The 23,592-nt window shown below is 39.4% G+C and overlaps 1 protein-coding gene across 2 annotated transcripts; it reads left to right on the top strand.

Moving 5' to 3' along the window:
- The first annotated feature begins 299 nt into the window (after positions 1-299).
- Positions 300-23,410, top strand: SPMIP11 (sperm microtubule inner protein 11). 2 transcript variants are annotated; one of them, XM_074226059.1, is made up of 4 exons: positions 300-699; positions 21,612-21,740; positions 22,356-22,500; positions 23,045-23,410. In XM_074226059.1, exons 1-4 carry the CDS (start codon positions 675-677, stop codon positions 23,091-23,093), a joined length of 348 nt encoding a protein of 115 aa, XP_074082160.1. In that variant the 5' UTR covers positions 300-674; the 3' UTR covers positions 23,094-23,410. The 2 variants fall into 2 exon arrangements, with proteins under 2 accessions (XP_074082160.1, XP_074082159.1); XM_074226058.1 differs by having other exon boundaries at positions 300-11,103.
- The last annotated feature ends 182 nt before the right edge of the window (positions 23,411-23,592 follow it).

Below are 23,592 nucleotides of genomic sequence, written 5' to 3'. Positions count from 1 at the left end.
GCGGCGGCGGCGGCAAGCACGTCCCGGCGTCAGCTGCGCAGCGACGTACATACGCTGCGAGACGGCGGAGCCCGCGATGACGCACATCCGATTCCGTGACCCGAAGGATCCCCCGCGAGGAGGCAGGGGCGGAGCGAGAGGAGGCTACTTCCGCAGAGCGTCCTACCTTGACCCCGGACCAGGGCGGCCACCTCGCGTGGATTGGCTGCCTGCATGGCAAAGGGGCGGGGAGGTGGCGTTTACTGGTCAGGAATCAGGAAATCCCGCCCCAAGTCCCGTCCTCCGCGGGAGAACGGATACGGGGAGGAGGGATGTTTGTGGCGCCCTCGGCCCTTGCTTGGGCAGGGGTGGGGGCGGAGGTTGGAGTCTTTTCTTCTTGGGAATGAGGCGGAAGTGCGGAGAGAGGGAGGGCTCAGGCAAGCTTTACCTTTGGCTTGGAGATTATTAATTATTTTTAGTGGTTCTCCACTACTGTTAACTGCGAGCCCGGGAGGATGACTCATTGGGCTCCCCGACCTTCCCGGGTGTTTTTCCATTAAGGTGCAAAAGGGACGTGGAACGTCGTCCTTTAGAAGAGGCGGGGCGGGGCACGGCCAGGGCCTCCTCTGGGATTGCAGAATTGAGATGAAGAAAGGGGCGATCCAACTCCTCTCAGCCCTTGGGACGGCCACTTGATGGAGTCAGGATTCGAACCCATAGGTGGGTCTCCGGGTCTCAGGCTCATCTTCCCCGGGCGGCCACACACACACACACATATATACATATATGTATATATTATATGTATGTAATATTTATATATATTATATGTGTATATATAAATACATATGTATGTATATGTGACAGGAGGAAAAGTGGCAGAGCTAATAGAGTCCATATATGTGTGTGTGTGTGTGTGTGTGTGTGTGTGTGTGTATGTATGACAGGAAGAAAAGTGGCAGAGCTAGTAGAATCCTGTTTTAAGATGTGAATTTTAGTAATGACGGTACACTGGTATTTGGGGTGAGGCGGATGCCCTCCTAACACAGCTGGGGTAAAGGGATGTGTAGTAGGGGGACAATAGTGAATACTGCTTTTTATAGATGCAGATTTATAATTAAAAATGCCTTCTTCCTAATCTGGAAATATTTATTTTCCAATGCCAAAAGGAATGTTTCACCATGATTTTGGAAGGGTGAAGTTTGCAGTTCACAAGCTTGACCAGAGGTTCCCGAAAAAAAAGCCTCTCCACAGTCTGTCACTTAAAATGATTTAAGAATAGAACCAAAAAATATTTAGGCACTTCATCGATTATCAAAAACAGGCAAGCAGAATGACTTCTTTGGAAAGGAAAAAATCAGGGGAGGTGTGCCAACCAGAATCAGAGCTGACTGCTAAATGTTCAGTGTGAGCATTTATACCTCAAGAAATCAGCAAAATCATAAATGGAGTCTGATTTATTGTTTTATTTACTGTCTAGACTTAATGGGGTGGCAAAAGTGCAGAATAAATGTGAAGGAGTGTCATTTCATTTTTTTCCCCCAGTCTGGTGATTAAATATTTATCTTTCCTCATATCCTATTCATTTGTCACAATTAGGAATACTGAATCAGAGACTTGGTCAAGAATACCTGGTGATTCATCTCCATTCTATTCAGAAAGTACCTTCATCCACTTCCAATCCTTAGTTGGAATGGTCATTGTCAATGTCCTTGAAGACTTAGGAAGCAAAAATTTTTGGAAGAGCATAGGATTTCTCTGGACCCTAGACAATTCAATGAGGAGAGAAGTCTAGTTCAATTTCGTCATTTTGTAGTTGAGACACAGCAGATTAAATAATTTGCCCAAGGCCACCAAGGTAGTATTAGAAGAAAGGTTTAAAAGAGGTGCTCTGACATGAGTCCGTCCTCCTTTTCATTTTACCATACTGCTTTATTGTCCTACAGAAATCAAGAAGAATGGGTTATATGCAAAATATTTAGTATTTAGATTAGGATGAGAGTCCTCAGCTTCTTCACCTTTGGATGTAAATTTTAAAATATTTAGACATTGGGACTAGATGGTTTTTAAGGTCCCTCTTTTTGAGTAGAGATGTCAAGTTGGATTCCCAACTGAGACCTGAATCATATTAAAATGTAATTTGCAATTATGTAACAAAATAATATAACAAAAATATAATAGAACATAGATAATGTTTTCTAAGACGATATGTCACCTGCAAGGATCTTATGTACAATTTAGTGACCTGGCTTCTATTTGAGTTTGGCACCATTTTTAAGAATATGGGGGGAGGGAGCCAAGATAGTGGTGTAAAGGCAGGAATTCCCAGTAACTCGTTCCCCAAAACACTCCAAAAGCCATCAAACTATGACTCTAGTCAAAATTTAGAGGGCCAGAACCCACAGAAAGACTGAGTGATATACTTTACCAGTCCAAGACAACTTAGAAGTTTCGGGGGAAAAGTGTTTCATCAGGACCAGGGATTGGAAAAAGCTGCAAGCTGCAGTGCAGTAGACAGCCAGGCCAGGAGCCTAGATCCCTGGGTCCATGGCAGAGGGGGTGGTTTCCAGACCTCTTGGCCCAGGGATCAATGGGAACAACTTGAGGGGGTGGTGAGAAACTCTGCTACACCAGAGTGCCTCAGAGCAGCCCTGCAGTGAGAACTAGCAGTGGGAATCAGGGAAGCCAGCCTGCACCTCCAGAGCAGAGCCCACAGTAAGGGGGTCAAGGAAGACTGCAGAGGTGTCTCTGCTCTCCCTGAGGCAGACTAAGCTGTTTGGCCACATCCAAAACCAGGTTACAGGTTGGACTCCCATACCACCACAGCTGAACAGAGACTCTCCTCACAGCTCCAAGGCAGAGGGGAGAGCCTGTGGTCATCCACATGCCAAAGCACAGGCAACAGAGCAGTCAGAGCCTCTCATAAGACTTTGGAGGAATTAAGGTTCACAAGGGTTGTCTCAAAATCCCTCCAAAGCCTTGGAAGTGCAGTAATCAGGCTGAGGAAATGAGCAAACAAAAGAAAAAGAACTGACCATAAAAAATTATTTTGGTCCCATGGAAGATTCAGAAGCTGACAAAATTGAAGCTTCTGTACCTAAAACCTCCAAGAGAAATAGAAAGTGGGCTCAGGCTATGGATGAGCTCAAAAAAAAACTTTGAAAAGCAATTAAGGGGGCAGCTAGGTGGCGTAGTATATAAAGCATTGGCCCTGGAGTCAGGAGTACCTGGGTTCAAATCCTGTCTCAGACATTTAATAATTACCTAGCTGTGTGGCCTTGGGCAAGCCACTTAACCCCATTTGCTTTGCTAAAACCTAAAAAAAAAAATTAAGGGAGGTACAGAAAAAATTGGAAGGAGAAATGAGAGCAATCTAGAAAAATCATGAAAACCAAATCAGCAGCTTGGTGAAAGAAATACAAAAAAAAAATACTGAAGAAAATATGTTAAAAACCAGTTTAGGCCAAATGGAAAAGGCAACACAAAAGGTAAATGAGAAGAATGCCTTAAAAACAGAATTAGCCAGTTGGAAAAGAAGATTAAAAAAAACTCTGAAGAAAATAATGAAATAAAATCCTTCAAATGCAGAATGGAACTAAAGGAAGCTGATGACTTTTTCAAGAAATCAAGAAGAAATAAAACTATTCAAAACAAACCCCCCAAAATAGAAGAAAATGTGAAATATCTCATTGGAAAAACAACCTACCTTAACAGATCTAGGAGAGATAATTTAAAAATTATTGGGCTACCTGAAACTCATGACCAGGAAAAGAGCCTAGACTTCATTTTTCAAGAAATAGTACAGCAAAATTGTCCTGAGATCCTAGAAGCAGAGAGTAAAATAGAAATTGAAGGAATTCACCAATCACCTGAAAGAGATCCTAAAAGAAAAATTTCCAGGAATATTACAGCCAAATTCCAAAACTCCCAAGTCAAGGAGAAAATACTAAAAGCTACCAAGACAATCAATTCAACTACTGTGGCTCAGGATTACACAGGATCTGGCGGCATCTACCTTAAGGGCTCATAGGGCTTGGAATATGATATTCCAGAAGGCAAAAGATCTTGATTTACAACTGAGAATCAACTACCCAGCAAAACTGAACATCTTTCAGGGGAAAAGATGGACTTTCAATGAAATGGGACTTTCAAACTTTCCTATTGAAACAACCAGAGCTGAGTAGAAAGTTTGATCTCTAAGTACAGGACTCAGGTAAACAAACTTAATGAAGTTGAAGTGTTTGTATTCCTGCATGGGAAGAAGATACTGATAACTCATTTGGACTTTCTCATGAGAGTAGTTAGAAGGAGCATATATAGACAAGGCACAGGAAGGAACTGAATATAATGGTATAATATAGTAAAAAGATGGAGTCAATGGGTGATAAAGTACTGGGAAAAAGAGAAAGGAGAGGAAGAAGGGGCTAAGACATTTCACATAAAAGTGTCAAGAAAAAGCTTTTACAATAGAGTGGAATGGGGGAAGGCAAGGGGAAATGAGTGAGCCTTTATTCTTATCAGAAATACCTCAGAGAGGAAATAACAAACACACTTAATAGGGTATGTAAATCTATCCTACCCTAGAGAAAAATGAGAAGAAATGGATGAGATAAGGGGAAATGGGGGGAGGGGATAAGGGGAGAGGGAAGATCATGGGAGAGGGTACATCACACTTTTGAATAGGGACAGGATAAATGGAGAGAGAATAGAATAAATGAGGGTGGGAAAGAATAGGATGGAGGGAAATACAGCTAGTAATTGCATCTGTGGGAAAAATATTGAAGCAACTTCTTTGGTGGAGTTATTATAAAGAAGGAACTCATCCCAGAGACAGCCATTGGAATCTTAACACAGACTGAGGTACATTTTTTTCTCTTTCACTATTCTTGAGGTTTCTCAGTTTTTTTGGGGGGGGGGTTATGTTTACTCTCACAACAAGGTTATTGTAATACTATAAAATAAATCAAAAAAGAATATATGCTCAGAAATTCCAGAGGAACATGAAAAGCTTAAATATAATAAGGAAATATTTCTTTGAAGTTAGTAAAAATTGGGGAAATAGTTGGCATAGTGATTCTATAAAGGAAAAGAACTGGAGTGATTTAGGCTGAATTTATAACAGCTCATTCATTTTCCTGCTCAGACACATCACTGTTATTACTCATAATAAAACCTACTTCTCTTGCCTCATTCAAGGCATTTTAAAGCTTTTCCCCCCCTACTATTCATTTTCATAGCTAAAATCTGCTGCCTTTCCCTGTCGCCACCTTGCAAAATGCTTAAGGTACTTAATTATGCATGAAGCCTTTCCATTCCCCTTAATGCTAGTGCCTTCACATAATGTTATGTCCAGTTTTTCTTCTTTATATCTGCTTATACATGGTTGCTTGCATGTTGTCTCAGTTTGCAAGTTGGAGGATAAGGAATTTTTTTTTTGCCTTTATTTGGCAGGAAACAGGTGCTTAATAAATGCTTATTAACTTAAGAGTAGTTATTTAGCAGCAAGTATTTGTTTCACCCTTCCCTCAAGGATCTTTTATTCTGTAAGAAAAACATGTACACATAAAATAGATACATAATATATATCAATAGTAGGTTATTTTTGGACAGAGACACCAACAACTGAGAGTATCAGAAAAGACTATGGAAGGGAGGTGGTATTTAAATTGAACTATGAATAGTCAGAGATTTCAGAAGGCAGAATGGAGAGTGCATTCCAATCATGGGAAACAACCTGTATGACATCACAGGGAATGGAAATTGAATATGAGGTCAAAGCAAGAGGCTTGCAGAATGAATGGAAAGGGCATTGTTTCCTGTGTCAAGCACTGTATGAGCATTAAGAATACTATTAAAAATCAAGATAATTTTGCTCTCAAGGAGCTCATTCAGTTATTGGATGAGATAACACATAATATAGGGATCAACTTTAAGGAAAGAGGAGAGGTTCAGAAGTCCTAAGGATACAACAGATGGCAAGTTACTGACAAGGCCTCCATCTTATTGGAAGGATTCCAACCAACCATGACCACTGTGCAGATTAGGCAACCTCAATGATTTTGGACCATCTTTGGAAGTAGACAGTGGGTTAAATGGAACCCTCCAGCCGTGGTAGAGATAGGGCTGGTGGTCAATGTTCAGCCAAGAAGAGGGACAGGAAAGGGAACATGGCTAAAGTACATAAGAGAAAGTAACATGTATAAGCTTAGAAAAATAGGCAAGTCTGAAAGTCTAAATTTCTTTTTTTTTTTTTAGGTTTTTGTAAGGCAATGGGGTTAAATGGCTTGCCCAAGGCCACACAGCTAGGTATTTATTAAATGTCTGAGGCCAGACTTGAACTCAGGTACTCCTGACTCCGGGGTCAGTGCTCTATCCACTGCGCCACCTAGCCACCCCTGAAAGTCTAAATTTCAAAGATTTTCCAATCATTAAGACAATGGAAAGCCACTGAAGCTTACTGAGCAGGGAAGTGACATGACCTGATTTATGCTTTAGGAATATTACATATTATCATGTATAGTGAATAGATGGGAAAAAAAGAGATTTGAGGAAAGGAAGAGATTGGGAGACTGAGAAATAGGTTATTGCATATGTGAGAAGTAGTGAAAACCTAAACTAGGGTTATAGCCATGTGAATGGAGAAGGGAATAACTCCAAGAAATGTTGAAATGGTAGAATCAACTAGACTTGACAACTAAATAGATAAGGGAGGGTGAGTGATGGAAATTGAGGAGCTGAAGATCAATCAGTCAACAAATTCTAGGCTAGTCTAAGAGGTAGGATATAGGTAATACTGGGAAAATGAAAAAATGGTGGTGCCCTTGTCAGAAATAGAGAAGTAAGGAAGAAGTTTGGGTTTTAGGTGGAAAAAATGGATTCTGATTTAGGCATGTTGAATTTGAGATGCATATTGGGCAGTCATTTAGAAATAACTAATAAGCAATTGCCATATATGGGACTGAAGCTCAAGAGAAACACATATCTAAGAATTCTTTGCTCAGAGATAATATTGAATGCAGGTAAACTGGTAAGATCACTGATAAGTGCATAGAAAGAGAAAATGAGGACCCAGAATAGAGACTTATAGTAACTCACTTGGGGCTCAAACATTAATAAAGCAATGGGGCAGCTAAGAGGAGAGCCAACACACAGCAATACTATGGGAACCCAGAGAGTAGAGAGTATATACTACATTGTCAGTAACAACAAAAGGTCCTGGATGAGGATTTAGAAGAAACCCTTTTATTTGGCATCTTTATATTTGTGTGTATATATGTATGTGTTCTCTTGGGAACGAAGCTGAGCAATGTAAGGATAACCTGCCCCCCACCTAAATAGCAGCAGGTAGGTAAAGTATCATTACCATCATTTTACCAATGATGAAAACTGAGGTCCAGGGAAGTCAAGACTTGTATAAGATACCTCAGCTGACAATTATCTTCAGGATTTTTGAGCCCAGATCTCCTAGCTGAGGATATCTGAATTTTCATATCTTATAGGGTTAAAGTGTCCCAAAGTAACACAATAGGGATCTTTGCCTAAGCCATGCCACACAGTTGGCCTTACAATCTGGTTGAATTTCTCTATTTTCCATTCTAGTCAAGTCATTTTATCTTTCCAACATGAGACTTGCTAATTCTGGTTTGTCTTTGCACATTACTACTCTATTCCTCCTCTTCTTTACACTGATGTCCATAACCTTTAAAATTCAACTCAAAACATTTTATAAGAAGTCTTCCTAGACTGACTGTACTCCCTTGCATTTACTGAACTTCATTTTGTACATGTTGACATATTAATTGGTATTTGCTCCCAAAATACATATGTATATTTGCCAAATTAGGATCATAAACTCCCAGAAGAAAATAGAATTTCTGATTCTTTTATATCTTTCTCAAAGTGTCAGTGTCAAGTTCTTCACTCAATGGATATTCAGATTCTTGTAATTATAGGGGAAGAATGGAATTTACTGAAGAGTTTTTGAGCAAGTCATTTTAAATTTGGAAGGAATAAGATGAGAATTCAGGACAAATAGCTATTATTAATAACTCCCAATAACAAGGCCTCAGTGGTATAAAAGTGATTCTACACAGTGTGAAATGGAAATTTTTCAAGGAGTGCATTTCAAGCTGGAAAGGCTTTGAGTTCACACCCAACACAGCATGTCCAACCAGTCGATGACCCATGAAACCGACAAAAAAAAACACAACAAAAAGGCCCTCAGTCCTCTTGACTTCTTTATATGTTCTGTCCATATAATCACAACTTAACTCAGGTCCTCTATCATCTTTTGTCTGAACCATTGCAAAAGACTCTCACTTAAGTCTCAAGTCTCTTCCCAGTCTAACTCATTCTCCATTCTGCTTTCAAGGTAATATTTTCTTTCTTTCCTTCCTTCCTTCCTTCCTTCCTTCCTTCCTTCCTTCTTTCTTTCTTTCTTTCTTTCTTTCTTTCTTTCTTTCTTGTAAGGCAATGGGGTTAAGTGGCTTGCCCAAGGCCACACAGCTAGGTAATTATTAAGTGTCTGAGGTCGGATTTGAACCCAGGTACTCCTGACTCCAATGCCTGTGCTCTATTCACTGCGCCACCTAGCTGCCCCCAAAGGTAATATTTTCAGAGTTTATTCCAACCATATCATCTCCTCTCTCCCACTTCTTCCTTCTCAGTGAGCTCCACTGGATCTCTGTTTACCTCTAGGATCTAATATAAACTTCATTTTTTGGCATTTAAAGCATCTCTTTGGGCCTCTTCCTACCTTTCTAAGTTTTCTTATGCTGCCCTGTTTGTTGTTCCTTCAAGGTGATGCTCCATCTCCTATCTCTGCCTTTACACTCAATGTCCCCTAAGTCTGATGAACCTCGGCCTCTTAGTTTTAAGACTAAGTTTGGGGGGGCGGCTAGGTGGCATAGTGGATAAAAGGACCGGCCTTGGAGTCAGGAGTACCTGAGTTCAAATCCGACCTCAGACACTTAATAATTACCTAGCTGTGTGGCCTTGGGCAAGCCACTTAACCCCATTTGCCTTGCAAAAAAAAAAAAAGTTCACAATCTAAGGAAAACTGAAGGAAAGAACTTATTGTGCAATTTTTAATTTTAGCCACCAAGAAGCAAGATATTACCATCCTAGGATCCTTTTCAGTTCCACCTCTCCCTGGCTATTCATGAGACCAGAACTGTCCTTCATCTTCCCAGGGCTTGGGACTTTATTTCATTTTTTGAGAATCAGTACACTTTTAAGAGTCCCATAACACTTTGTACTCATTTTGCAGACTTATTCTAGCCTACCTTTTATTACAATTAATTGTGAACTTAGAACCTCTCATAAGATATTAAAGATTCTTGGAAGGCATGGCCTGGGACTTTTTCAATTTTATAGAGTGCCTTGCATATATCTGGCATTTGGTTACTTGTATACTTCAAAGATCTGTAATGTCTTTTCTATGTGTGTTTTCACAGGAGTTTTCAACTCCTAATTGTGGTTCCTTATAATCTTCAGTAATTCTATAGTAAAAGAAAAAAATATGATTTTTTAGACATTCTGCTGATGAACTTTATTTGGTTGTCTTGTCCTCAGATATATTGTGCATCACTGGGACTTTCAGTTTAAAGTGTGTGAAGTACCTGACAAACACTAACTCATTGGATCCCTTCTAATAGATAGAATGGAATAAAAACTACCACTGAGGAACCCAAGGCTTAGAGAGATTAGTGATACATCCATAATCACACAGTTACTGAATATCAGGTACAAGATCTAAACCCAAGTTTTCCTGACCCTGGGATTAAAATTCTAAATATCATGCCATGTTGGGCGGCTAGGTGGCGTAGTGGATAAAGCACCGTACTTGGAGTCAGGAGTACCTGGGTTCAAATCCAGTCTCAGAGACTTAATAATTACCTAGTGGCCTTGGGCAAGCCACTTAACCCCATTTGCCTTGCAAAAACCTAAAAAAAAAAAACTCATGCCATGTTACCTCTCAAGATCATATCTCAGGGTGGCAGCTAGGTGACTCTGTGGATAAAGTACTGACCTTGAAGTCAGGACTACCAGAATTCAAATTGGACCTCAGACACTTAATAATTTTTTTTTTAGGTTTTTGCAAGGCAAACGGGGTTAAGTTGCTTCCCCAAGACCACACAGCTAGGTAATTATTAAGTGTCTGAGGCCGGATTTGAACCCAGGTACTCCTGACTTCAGGGCCGGTGCTTTATCCACTATGCCACCTAGCCACCCCTTAGACACTTAATAATTAACTAGCTGTGTGACCTGGGGCTAGTCACTTTTTTTTCTTTTGGTTTTTGCAAGGCAATGGGATTAAGTGACTTGCCCTAGGTCACACAGCCAGGTAATTATTGAGTGTCTGAAGCTTCATTTGAACTCGGGTCCTCCTGACTCCAGGGCTGGTGCTGTATCTACTATACCACCTAGCTGCCCCAGGGCTAGTCACTCTTAACCCTACTGCCTTAAATAAATTTTTTTACAAAAGATCATATCTCTGACATCACCTTTAGTTCCCTGTCACCTGTAAATTGAATGAATCTATGATATCCTCTTTGTATTCTCCAGACTACAATTTAATCATTTAAAGGAAGAGGGAAAGAACCAATATAAGTGACACATTGTGTTCAAAGACATTCTGGGGCTTCCAGTATGAATGGTTATGGACAAAGGGGAAAAGATATAGAGATTAAATTCCCCTCCTCTCCAAGCCAGTTTACTAAATTGTATCTTCAGTGACTTTTTTTTTTTTTTTAGGTTTTTGCAAGGCATATATGGGGCTAAGTGGCTTACCTAAGGCCACACAGCTAGGTAATTATGAAGTATCTGAGACCGGATTTGAACCCAGGTACTCCTGACTCCAGGGCCAGTGCTTTATCTACTGCACCACCTAGCTGCCCCTTCAGTGACTTTCAAATCCTCTCCTCTTTGGTCAGGATTGGTCATCACCCAGGTCATCACCATAGTAACTAAAAACAGAACCCAGAGTTTCAGACTTGCCAGTCTTCACATCTAGTAAGGGAAGAGTTGGGATGGCATTCTTTGGCTTAACCCAGTTGGGCTATCAGGATCCCTTTCTGAGCAAAAAGAAAGTCTGGGTGAAGAGAGAAGAAAAGGGAGAAGAGAGAGGTAAGAGGAAGGCAGACAAGGAGAGAAGAAATCAGGGAGGGGAAAAAGGTTGATGGCCACGGGGAAAAAAAATTATCATAGGTCTACAGGAGGTATATTATATTATATCAGGAGTTGGCTGACATCACTTGAAAATGACATTTGCCTTTAATTTTTCCGTACTGAACTAAGAATATGTTAACTAGTATGGTAAAACAGTAAAACACTAGTCTTGAATTGAATTCAGGTGGAGATTTTTTTTTCCCAAGGCAGCAGGGTTAAAGTGACTTCTTCAAGGTCACACAGCTAGGTAATTATTAAGTGTCTGAGTCCGGATTTGAAACTCAGGTACTCCTGACTCCAGGACTGGTGCTTTATCCACTGCGCCACCTAGCTGCTCCTCAAGTGGAGATTTTAACACTTTATTTGCCTCCCGAATTCTCTGAATTTTAGTTTCTTCAACTGCAAAAATGAGAATATTCTTGCAATAGTTATCTCATAGGGTTGTTGTGATAGCTTTTGTGGAACTCAAAGTCTTTAGAAATATAATCTATTATGAGTATAATAATCTCATTTGTAACTTCCATTCCTTAATAGGATAAGCAAATGAGATCCCTTGGTTAATCCTTCAATTTTAATTCCTTCCCCCAGAGACATTTGAGAAATGAAGTTATCCTGGGGTTCCTAGTCTGGAACATTGCTTAATCTTCATGTAAAATGAAATCTCTGGATGATGTCCAAGGGAACAAGAGAAGACTAAATTAACTGTGTCCTAGAAGTACCCAGAACTTGTCTAGAAGTATTGCTATGGGGTAGCTAGGTGGCGCAGTGGATAGAGCACTGGCCTGGAGTCAGGAATACCTGAGTTCAAGTCTGACCTCAGACACTTAATAATTATCTAGCTGTGTGGCCTTGGGCAAACCACTTAACCCTATTTCCCTTGCCAAAACCTATTTTAAAAAAGCAGAATTATTGCTATAGTGGCTAGTATAGTGGCTCAGGTTCCTTCCCAGACCATCTTATCTACTCTGCTATTAACCACTTATCCCAATTCAAAAATTGCAACTGAGATTTACAGGTTAGAACCAAGGTATTACTCCTGTTCCCAGAGTGGAGAGGGAGAATAAAGCAGTTTAAAGAGCATATCCCCCTCTTGTTCCTTCTTACTTCTTGAAGGAGGAGCTTCCAATCTTAAGGATGATGTCTTGATTTGCATGAGAATTGGATATGAGTGAGACAGAACTGTACCAGGTCCTCAGTCTCACTCTCTTCTCTAAAGTAATTGAAATGCAGTGGCAAGACAAAGGTCATGAAAGCTGGTGATGGTCCAGTGACCTTAGCCATTCTAAATTAAAGTCTTTCCCAGGTCTCAGTATGTCTGAGGCCAGGACATTCAATAACTGAGGGTTGGATAAGGGTTAAGGCAAAAGATGATTCAATTTACCAATATAAAAATATCAGTCTTGGCAGGAAACACACTCAGTTTCTGTCAAGAGCAGAAAACAATTCCCATTTTTACTCATTGTAAAATCATCAAAACCTAAACAATGAGCCACAGAGGCTTGAATTGGAGCTATTTTGGCCATTCAATGAAAGCCAGAATTATTTGGGTTTTAAATCCCAATTAGGTCCATTTAAAACAATAGGATTTTTTAAAGCCTGTCTTTTCAGACCTATTTTCAAGAACTCAAAAATGAAAACCATGCAGGACAGAAAGTAAATTATTCTAGCTTGAAAAAAATTTAGGAGTAGAAATAGTCTCTAACTAATGGTCAAATTGGCAAGACTGGGTCCTCAGAAGGCAGTGACTACTACTATTAGATAAGGCTCAGATAATGATGAAGACAGTTAATACAAAATGTTCTCCTAAGAACTTGTTTCACTCCTCACAAATATAGCTTCCATGAAGAAGTAAACTTAAACTTAGAACTTAGACTGTAATGAGATACACATTTAAGGAATATGTGTTACAAGGTTTAACTCACAACACATACTCTGGAAGGCCTTCTCTCTGTGTAGACTTTATGAAGATCCCTTGTAGTCAGTCCTTTTTTTTATCCTTCTTTCTTAAAGAGGACCAATGGCATCATGAGATGATAGTCCTCAATACACATACACACACACACACAAATACATGCATAAAACCCTTGGTCCCCTTGATTATTGAGGGTCATAAACCTAGAAGTCAACACTGGTTCTTGATATTTAAAATGTATTCCCTTTATACTACCCAAATCCTAGGAAAGGAGACTTAATTCCTTCATTTGACAATGTCTTTAAGAGGGGGTAATTCTCTTCCAGATGTTTCGCCCCTATCTAAAACCACATATATTCCCCAAGGACTAGACTCTTACTTTACTATTTGGAAGGAGCTGTAGGAAAGAAAGACACCTCTAGCATATGATGATTAGCCTTTGTCCAAAACAGCTTAAACCCTGTAAAGTCATAATGGGGTAAGATTTGAGAATCTTGTGGATTAGGATTTTCCCAGGATCAGAATGAGGACCAATGGATCTTAAAGATGAAAGAATCAAAGATGATGAGTAGAAGATTCAGAGAGAATTTGGATCAATGTACAAAATGGAAACAAAGTAAAGACTGACAGATTGCTTTCCATGGTGGGGGCTAGGGCGAGGGAAGTAAGATTGAGGGGAAAATTGTAAAACTCAAATAATATCTTTTTTTTTAGTTTTTTTTTGTTTTGTTTTGTTTTGCAAGGCAAATAGGGTTAAGTGGCCACACAGCTACATAATTATTAAGTGTCTGAGACCGGATTTGAACGCAGGTACTCCTGACTCCAAGGGCCAGTGCTTTATCCACGGTGCCACCTAGCTTCCCCAAATAATACCTTTAATAAAAAAAAAAAAAAAAGAAGATTCAGAGAGGGAAATTTCAATAAGATTGCCCCCAAATAGAGCAAGACATCCCTGAGTTTGTGATTTTTTTCTATGCTGGAAGTTCACGTACAAGCTGGATAATCACTTGCTGGAGATGCTGTAGATGGGACATAGAAGGGGATTAGGGGCAGCTAGGTGGCAAGTGGATAAAGCACCGGCCCTGGAGTCAGGGGTACCTGGGTTCAAATCCGGTCTCAGACACTTAATAATTACCTAGCTGTGTGGCCTTGGGCAAGCCACTTAACCCTGTTTGCCTTGCAAAAACCTAAAAAAAAAAAGGGGGGGAGAGGATTGAAATATCTAAAATCCTTTCTGATTCAGATTTGATTTTTAGAAAACAGAATTAAATTGAAAGTACAGACACCTGGGTTCTATTCCCAACTCTGCCAGAAATCAATTTAATAACTTGGGAAAGTTGCTTAGTTTCTATGGGCTTCATTTCAAAGAGATGGAGTTAGGGAATAGTATAGAATTAATAAGGCTCTTCTAGGTCATATATTCTTTGAATCACTCAGCTACTGAATGTCTTTCATCAAGTGAGTAACATGATTAACTGTGGATACCTTTTCTCATTGGCAGTAATTTTATGTGAATAATGATGTGGTGCGGCTAGGTGGCATAGTGGATAAAGCACTGGCCTTGGAGTCAGGAGTACCTGGGTTCAAATCCGGTCTCAGACACTTAATAATTATCTAGCTGTGTGGCCTTGGGCAAGCCACTTAACCCCATTTGCCTTGCAAAAACGTAAAAAAAAATAATGATATGAAGGATATAATGGAGGAAGGCAACCAACCAAAATTCTATTGTCAAAAATCCAGGTGGTTGAGGGCACCTAGGTGGCACAGTGGATAGAGCACCAGCCCTGGAATCAGGAAGACCTGAGTTCAAATTTGATCCCAGATAATTAATAATTACCTAGCTGTGGGACATTGGGAAAGTCATGTAACCCCATTGCCTTGCCCTCTTCTCCCCCAAAAAACAGATTGAAGTGGTTGGTAATAGTGGTAGATAATGCAGGAAGGGATCAAATGACAAAAATATTCTAGATGTAGAATGGCAAGCTTGTCAACTGAATGAAATTGGAGAGTGAAGATGAAGGAATTAAAGATGATACCAAAACTTTGAACCTAGGTGACAGAATATGGTACTATTATTAATAGAAACAGAGAGATCAGAAAGGGGAATCCGATTAGAGGAGAAAGATGATGAATTAGGTTTCTATCTACTGAGAGGACCTGAGGAACTCTGAAGCATCCTCTCTCTCTCCATTTACAGTTTTATTCATTGAACATTCTCTGCCCATTTCCACATGATTTTCCTTCAAACCTTTATGAACATGGGGCAATTCAAATGTCAATTCAATGTTTATTTAAAAGCATTGGACTAGTTGCTAAAAGATGTACAAAAGGAAGTTGAGGCCCTTGCCCTCAAGAAGTTTAATTTGAATGGAAAAATGTCTAATTCTAATCTTGAGTGAAAGAAAAATAATCAGATTACTTACATCCACCCAGGGCCCAATTTTTATACATCCATATGAGCATATGTGCTTTTCTGTATGTATATGTATACATATATAAATATACATTCATAAGCAAAATCTAGTTGAAAGGAACATCAAAGGCAACCTTGAAAGGAGAAAGAAATGACAAAATACCTGAGAAGTATTTAAGGGGGCACTGGGCTAGCCCCAACTACTTGTTTATGTGTATGTAGGGATGGGGCATTTTACTGGTCAGTTGTGACTGAGTCTCAGCAATCTAGCAGCAGCAACAGAATGGGGCCAACTCAAAAAGTTGAAGGGGGTAATAGGGAAAGAAAGCAGATTCATGATTAGGTCCTCACCACAAAAATGGATACCTAACCTCATTGGCATAGACATATTGTGTTGCTTAACATCTATTTACAGAATCTATATGATGAGCTGCCTTATAGCTGGATTCACATGAGCTATGAAGCCTAATCCATAAAGCAAAGAATAATCTCCAAAGAACAGAAATGTATAATAGAGGCTAAAAAAAAAGTGAGGAGAGGCGAAGAGAAGTACTTAGTTTCCATCAAGTAGTTCAAATCAACCAGCCTGGATGAATTACATTCAGGATGATAAAAGAACATGTAGATGTGATTGATGTGACAAATATGTAGATTGTCAATGATTTTTCAGATTTGGTGCAATTAAAAGAGAAATATAGCAAGATTGGAGGTGGGCAAACATTGTCTCAAATTTCAAAAAAGGGAATCAAACTAGGTAGTTCAAACCAGTGACAACAACCCAGAATCCACATGGATTTAAGAAATGCCCTATAAAGCACCGGCCTTGGAGTCAGGAGTACCAGGGTTCAAATCTGGTCTCAGACACTTAATAATTACCTAGCTGTGTGGCCTTGGGCAAGCCACTTAACCCCATTTGCCTTGCAAATACCTAAAAAAGAAAAAAAATAGTTTAAGAAATGCCCTGCCAAATCTTGGTTTTGACAGGGCTACTAAACAAGTAGATGGGAAAATGCTATTGGTAGAATGTTTGAATTTCAGTAAGTCATTAGAAAAGTCTCTAATAATGTCTTTATGGGGTAGGGCGGAGTCAAGATGACAGCATGAAGGCAGAATTTCCTGGGAACCCCTTCCCCCAAAAAACCTCCAAAAGCTGCCAAATTATGACTCCAGCCAAAATTTAGAGGGGCAGAACCCACAGAAAGACTGAGTGATACATTTTCCCAGTCCAAGACAACTTAGAAGTTACAAAGGAGAGGTCACCAGGACGGGGAAGTGGAATAAAACCCCAGCCGCAGCACAACCCAGCCCAGCCAGCCCAGGAATCATCCAGAACAACTTGAAGGAGTGGTGAGAGAACTGCTACACCAGAATGAGTGTGGAGTGAGGAGCACTGGCTGCAGAACCTGCAGCAAGAATCAGGAGAAACCAGCCTGCACCTCCAGAGCACACCCCACAGATGGTAAATGGGTCAAGGGAGACTGCAGAAATCTCTTTGCTCTCTCTGGGGCAGGACTCTGCTATTTGCCCACACTCAGATCCAAGTTGCAGTTTGACTTTTTATACTAAGATAGCAGGGATCCTCCTCATAGCTCCAAGGCAGAAGGGAACACCTGTGGCCATCTACATATCAAAGCACAGGCAAGAGAGCATAAGACCTTGGAGGAATAAAGGTCCCAATGGGGTGTCCTCAAAAACCCCCCAAAGACTTGGAGGTGCTGTAAATTAGTCTTCAGCTGAGGAAATGAGTAAACAACAGAAAAAGAAAAATCTGACCATAGAAAATTACTTTAGTCCCATGGAAGATCAAAACATACACTCAGATGATGACAAAATTGAAGCTTCTATATCGAAAACCTCCAAGAGAAATAGAAAATGGGTTCAGACTATGGATGAGCTCAAAAAAGACTTTGAAAAGCAATTAAGGGAGGTGGAGGAAAATTGGGAGTAGAAATGAGAGCGATGTAGAAAAATCATGAAAACCAAATCAGCAGCTTAGTGAAAGAAATAGAAAAAAATACTGAAGAAAATAATGTTAAAAAAACAAGTTAAATAATGTTAAAACCAGCCAAATAGAAAAAGCAAAACAAAAGGCAAATGAGAAGAATGCCTTAAAAAGCAGAATTGGGGGCAGCCAGGTGGCACCTGGAGTCAGGAGTACCTGAGTTCAAATCCAGCCTCAGACACTTAATAATTACCTAGCTGTGTGGCTTTGGGCAAGCTGCTTAGCCCCATTTGCCTTGCAAAAACCTAAACAAAAAAAAAAAAAAGCAGAATTGGACAACTGGAAAAGGAGATAAAAAAGCTCTCTGAAGAAAATAACTCCTTCAAATGCAGAATGGAACTAAAGGAAGCTGTGACTTTTCAAGAAATCAGGAAGAAATAAAACTCTTCCACAAAAGCCAAAAATTATTAGAAAATGTTAAATATCTCAATGGAAAAACAATGGACCTTGAAAATAGATCCAGAAGAAATAATTTAAAAATTATTGGGCTACTTGAAACTCATGACCAGGAAAAAAGCCTAGACTTCGTTTTTCAAGAAATAATACAGCAAAATTGCTCTGAGATTCTAGAAGCAGAGGGTAAAATAGAAATTGAAGGAATTCACCAATCACCTCCTGAAAGAGATCCCAAAAGAAAAACTTCCAGGAATATTATAGTCAAATTCCAAAACTCCCAAATCAAAGAGAGAATTCTAAAAGCTGCCAGAAACAAACAATTCAACTACCATGGCTCCACAGTAAGGATTACACAGGATCTGGCAGCATCTACATTAAGGGCTCACAGGGATTGTAATATGTTATTCCAGAAGGCAGATCTTGGATTACAACCAAGAATCAACTACCCAGTAAAACTGAACATCCTCTTTCAGGGGAAAAGATGAACTTTCAATGAAATGGGACTTTCAAACTTTCCTATTGAAACAACCATAACTGAACAAAAAGTTTGATCTTTAAGAACAGAACTTTGGTGAACCATAGAGGGGTGGATGAGAAGAACTAACTATGAGGAACTTAATGATGTTGAACTGTTTGTATTCCTGCATGGGAAGAAGATATTGGTAACTTGTATGAATTTCCTCATTTGTGAGAGCTGTTAGAAGGAGCATATATATCCAGGACATAGGAACAAGAGGAATATAATGGTATAATATAGTAAAAAGATGGGAGTTAAGGGAAGTACTAGGAGGAAGAGAAAGGAGATAAAGGAGCTAAGAAATTTCATGTAAGAGTCAAGAAAAAGCTTTTTCAATGGAGTGGAATGGGGGAAGGCAAGGGGTAATGAGTGAGCCTTCATTCTCATCAGAAATGGCTCAGAGAGGAAATAACATACACACTTAATAAGGTATAGAAATCTACCTTACTACCTTATTGAAGTAACTTCTCTGGTGGACTTATGATAAAGGCAACTTGCTCCAGAGACAGTCATTGGAATCTGAACACAGACTGACATACATATTTTTTCTCTCTCTCTCACCATTCTTGAGGTTTCTCATCATCTTGGGGGGGGGTTATGTTTACTCTTATAACAAAATTATTGTAATAATATAAATAAATCAAAATCATTCTTAATAATTCTTTTTTAAGTTTTTGCAAGGCAATGGGGTTAAGTGGCTTGCCCAAGGCCACACAGCTAGGTGTGTCTGAGGCTGGATTTGAACTCAGGTACTCCTGACTCCAGGGCCAGTGCTCTATCCACTGTGCCACCTAGCTACCCCTCTTAATAATTCTTTATGGATAAGATGGGGGAATGTGGACTATGTAACAATATAGCAAGGTAGTTTGAAACAAACTGGACAGCCCCAAAGACTAGTGATAAGTAAAAACCATGAATGACATCTCTAGTGAAATCCCACAAGGTTATGTCCTTGCCTCTGCTCACTTCAATGTCTTTTTATCAGTGACTTGTATTCAAGCATGGGTAGCATAGCTTATCCTATTTAACGTGAGGTTGGTCTATAGTTGTGCAGTAGATGACACAGTCAAAATCCAAGAGTTTGGTGGGTAGAATGGGAAACTGAAGTTAATGAGATAAAAAGTAATAGAGCTAAGCATAAAGTTCTGAAGTTGGGTTCAAAAACTGTACAAATGGGGTGGCTAGGTGGCACAGTGGAAAGAGCACTGGCCCTGGAGTCAGGAGTACCTGAGTTCAAATCCAACCTCAGATATTTAATTATTACCTAGCCGTGTGGCCTTCAAGCCACTTAACTCCATCTGCCTTGCAAAAAAAAACACCTAAAAAAAACTATACAAATTCAGGTTCCTAATGGGTGAGACATGTGTGATGTGAGACAATTTTGAACTTTTGATAAAAAAAAGTGTTATTCACCTCCTGAGAAAGAACTGATAGCAGTCTGAATGTAAATCAAGGCACTTTTTAAAACTTTATTTTTCTTGTTTGATTTTGTTTTTGATCTCTGTTTATTTCATAACAAGACTAATATGGAAATGTTTTACATGACTGCTATGTATTAGCCTATATCAAACTGTATGCCTTCTCAGTGAGGGGAAATGGGAGGGACGGAGAGAATTTGAAACTCAACATTAAAAAAAAGAATACTAAAAATTATTTTTGCATGTCATTGGAAAATAATTAAATATTTAAAAGTACAAAAAAGTAATTCACGTGAAGACCTAGTGTATTTTTGTGGACTTAAAAATTGATGCATTAATAGAAGTACAATATACAGAAAAGGTAATTTTCCTACCTCTAACTGGATCTAGAACACATCTAGAATACTTTTTAAGAGACATTGACAGTCCGCAATATATTCAAAAAATAATGATCAAAATAATAATACTGAAAATTACATATGAAGATGAGTATAAGCTAAAAAAACTAAAGATGTTTAAACAGGAAAAGAGATGACTAAGGTTGTCTTCAAATAGCTGAAGAACTTTGGAAAAGGGATTAGCATAATGGAGATTCCCAGTTTCACATGGGGTTAATTCTTTGTTTTTCTTTGTATGGGTTAACAATTTTTAATTGATGTTGGTCAAGTTCATGAAAATAAAAAGGGAATTTTAAAAATTATTTTTATTCATTCATTGATTTATTTAGCAAATCTAATCTGCTAAAATTTGTTCTGCTAGATCCTAGAGAGCAAAACTAGGAGGGCAGGTTTCAGTTCATTAATGACAAAATGTTTCTAATAATTAGAGCTGTTCAAAAATGGAATAGTCAGCCTTGGGGGTGAGGGGTTCCTCATCACTAGAAGTCTTTTTTTTTCTTTTTAACAAGGCAATGGGGTTAAGTGGCTTGCCCAAGGCCACACGGCTAAGTAATTATTAAGTGTCTGAGACCGGATTTGAACCCAGGTACTCCTGACTCCAGGGCCGGTGCTTTATCCACTGCACCACCTAGCCGCCCTAGAAGTCTTCTTAAAAGAGACTGGATGACTATTTGTTGAATGCTTTCGATTATTATATGATTTATATATATATATATATATATATATATTATATATACATATATAATATATATATATATATTATATAGGGGATTGGGGAAAGTATAATACACTTTTCCTCACGATTTTTCCTAAATTGCCACAAAACAAGCAATCATAAAAATTAATTTGGAGAAATTCTATACCAATGTGCCCAACATAACTAAGGAATGGGGTAAATGTCATACTTAGCAAGTCAATGGCAGAAGACATTAAGAATAGAGTATTGGGCGGCTAGGTGGATAAAGCACCGGCCCTGGAGTCAGGAGTACCTGGGTTCAAATCCGGTCTCAGACACTTAATAATTACCTAGCCGTGTGGCCTTGGGCAAGCCACTTAACCCCATTTGCCTTGCAAAAAAAAAACCTAAAAAAAAAAGAATAGAGCATTAACTTCTATGATTGAGTAGCAAACAAATGGATCACCTTGTATGACAAGTAAATTGTCTTTGGAGCAAGATATCCCTTTCACAAATCTCAAAAATGCTTTAGGCTTTTATATTATCATTACTGTTTCACATTTAAAAAATTAAGAATATGATTAAAATTCAGATCAAAAAGAATTCATATAATATATATTATTTGGATATATATATATATAAATAATTTGGGTAGAGGTTTGAGCAGCTTTAACTCTGAGGTCTCTTTTAACTGCTTGTGCTATGATCTAAAAGGCCTTCTGCTGTCATTACAGAGGAAAGGAGTTCAAAGGCGTCAGTTTCTACCAAGTTGCCCCCCATTATTCCAGTCGGAAATTACTGTGTTCACCAGAACAGCTATGAAAAGTACCACAAAGCCATCCAGAGGGTACAATTAAAGACATGTGAGTCCTATTGATCAAGGTACTCTAGTGGTAAATGGGATGTGTGACTGGGAAGAAATCAAGTCAGAGAAAGAGCAGGTTGAGGTTGATGAAGAGGGATCAAAAATTAAAAAAAGGGTTATCTGTAGAAACTAGTGGGGTATAATGTATAGACAGGGGTTCCTTTGTAGTTAGGAGGATCTGTTTGAATCGTGCTTCAAACACTTACTAGCTGTATGTGAAACTAGGCAAGTCACTTAATCTCTTTGCTTCAATTTCCATATCTATAAATAGAGATAATAGTGGCCCCTACCTCATAGTGTTCTTGTGAAGACCAAATTATAAATACATATACATATATATATACACACACACAAATGTGTATTGTACTTTGTAAACTTTTAAATAATATGTAAATGTTTCAAAGTCTATCAAACAGTAGATTTAACCTGCAGGAAAAAATGAATTTAATTTTTCTGCCAAGTATCAGATAATTTGATCACAGAATGGAGTTTTCACCCCACACATTTCTCTTAAACCTGGGAAGAAGCCATAGTCAGCCTAGGCTGGAATGAAATGGTTGTTGGGGTTATTCCTGACTTTTCTCTTAGACCTTCTCCATGCCTCCAAATCTAGTCCACAATCAACTCTTTGAGGCACCTCTGACGGATGCTCAGAATTTCAGTTTCTGGTTGCCACGTGAACGTGGGATGCGCCCACAAGATGTTGCTCCATGGATGAAGACTCCACGACACTGTATGATCAAAAGCTCTATAACCAGGTTTGGATAATGATCTGAGTCAAAGGGACCAACCGGGAAGTAGAGGTTTTCCTGCCCCTACTTGAAGTACTAAAGATAAGACTGAGCAGTTTTGGTTTTGGCTAGGAGCCCCTAAGAGGGCAGGGTAACTAAGGAAGCAAAGAAGGAAAATGCAGGGAAGGATGGGAGACAGGTGTGCACTGGGAAGGGAGATTCAATGAGCAGGAAACATCTGCAGTCATCAGATTTAACAACTAACCTAGAAAGATGGACTGGGGATGGGAAAAGGAAGGCTTGGGAAGGGAAGAAATAGTTCTACTTGTTCCCAGAACATTTCCTCTGAAGGACAAAACACATTAGTCTAGATCCAGCTGTGAACCTGCAGTCCAGTCTGTAACATGTGTGCATGTTCCCTTGCTGCCCGGAGGCAGGGAATCTCACACCTAGGACCACTGCTGTTCTGGGGATAGAGTCTTGGGAGCTAGCCTCACCCTCCTCCCTCCCTCCCTCCCCTCCCAACCCAATTCAGTTCAAAATGAACTGAATTCACTTCTCCCTGCTCTAGGTTTGTGGATCATATGAAACTCAATGACCGACTCTTCAGTTTATATTGATCTGGGGGAACTGAAGGCAAGTCTGGGACAGGATACTAAGGACTGGTACTCAGAATGGATATCTGGTGGGATAAAAAATAGCTGGGATTAAAAACAGTGTTCTGTGAGGGGGGAGAGATTGTTAGAGGTGGGAGGGGAGACCTAGAGAATTATTCACTAAGCACAAACTAAAATATGTTGGAATATAGTGTGTATATCAATGTTTGGCTAGGGGTGTGTATATGTTATAGAAGAAAAAAAAATCTATGGCCAAGGCTCATCCCAACAGCAGAGGCAAGAGCTTAGACCAGGGAATATATGGAGAGCAAATGTAAATGTGATGGGATAATGGGGGGGGGGTGGGGAGAACATATTTATGAGTACACACTTTCCTACTTGGTGCTGAGACATCTGGAGATGCCTAGAATTGCTCTTTGGAGGATATTTTAGTCCAATATGGGAAAATGAGAAAGGAGAAACTTCTCCAGATTTCTTGTAGGGTCAGGCAGCCCTCACCCAA

Source organism: Macrotis lagotis, chromosome 2, assembly GCF_037893015.1.
Source record: "Macrotis lagotis isolate mMagLag1 chromosome 2, bilby.v1.9.chrom.fasta, whole genome shotgun sequence".
NCBI lineage: Eukaryota > Metazoa > Chordata > Mammalia > Peramelemorphia > Peramelidae > Macrotis > Macrotis lagotis.
This window is presented reverse-complemented; position numbering and strand designations above follow the sequence as displayed.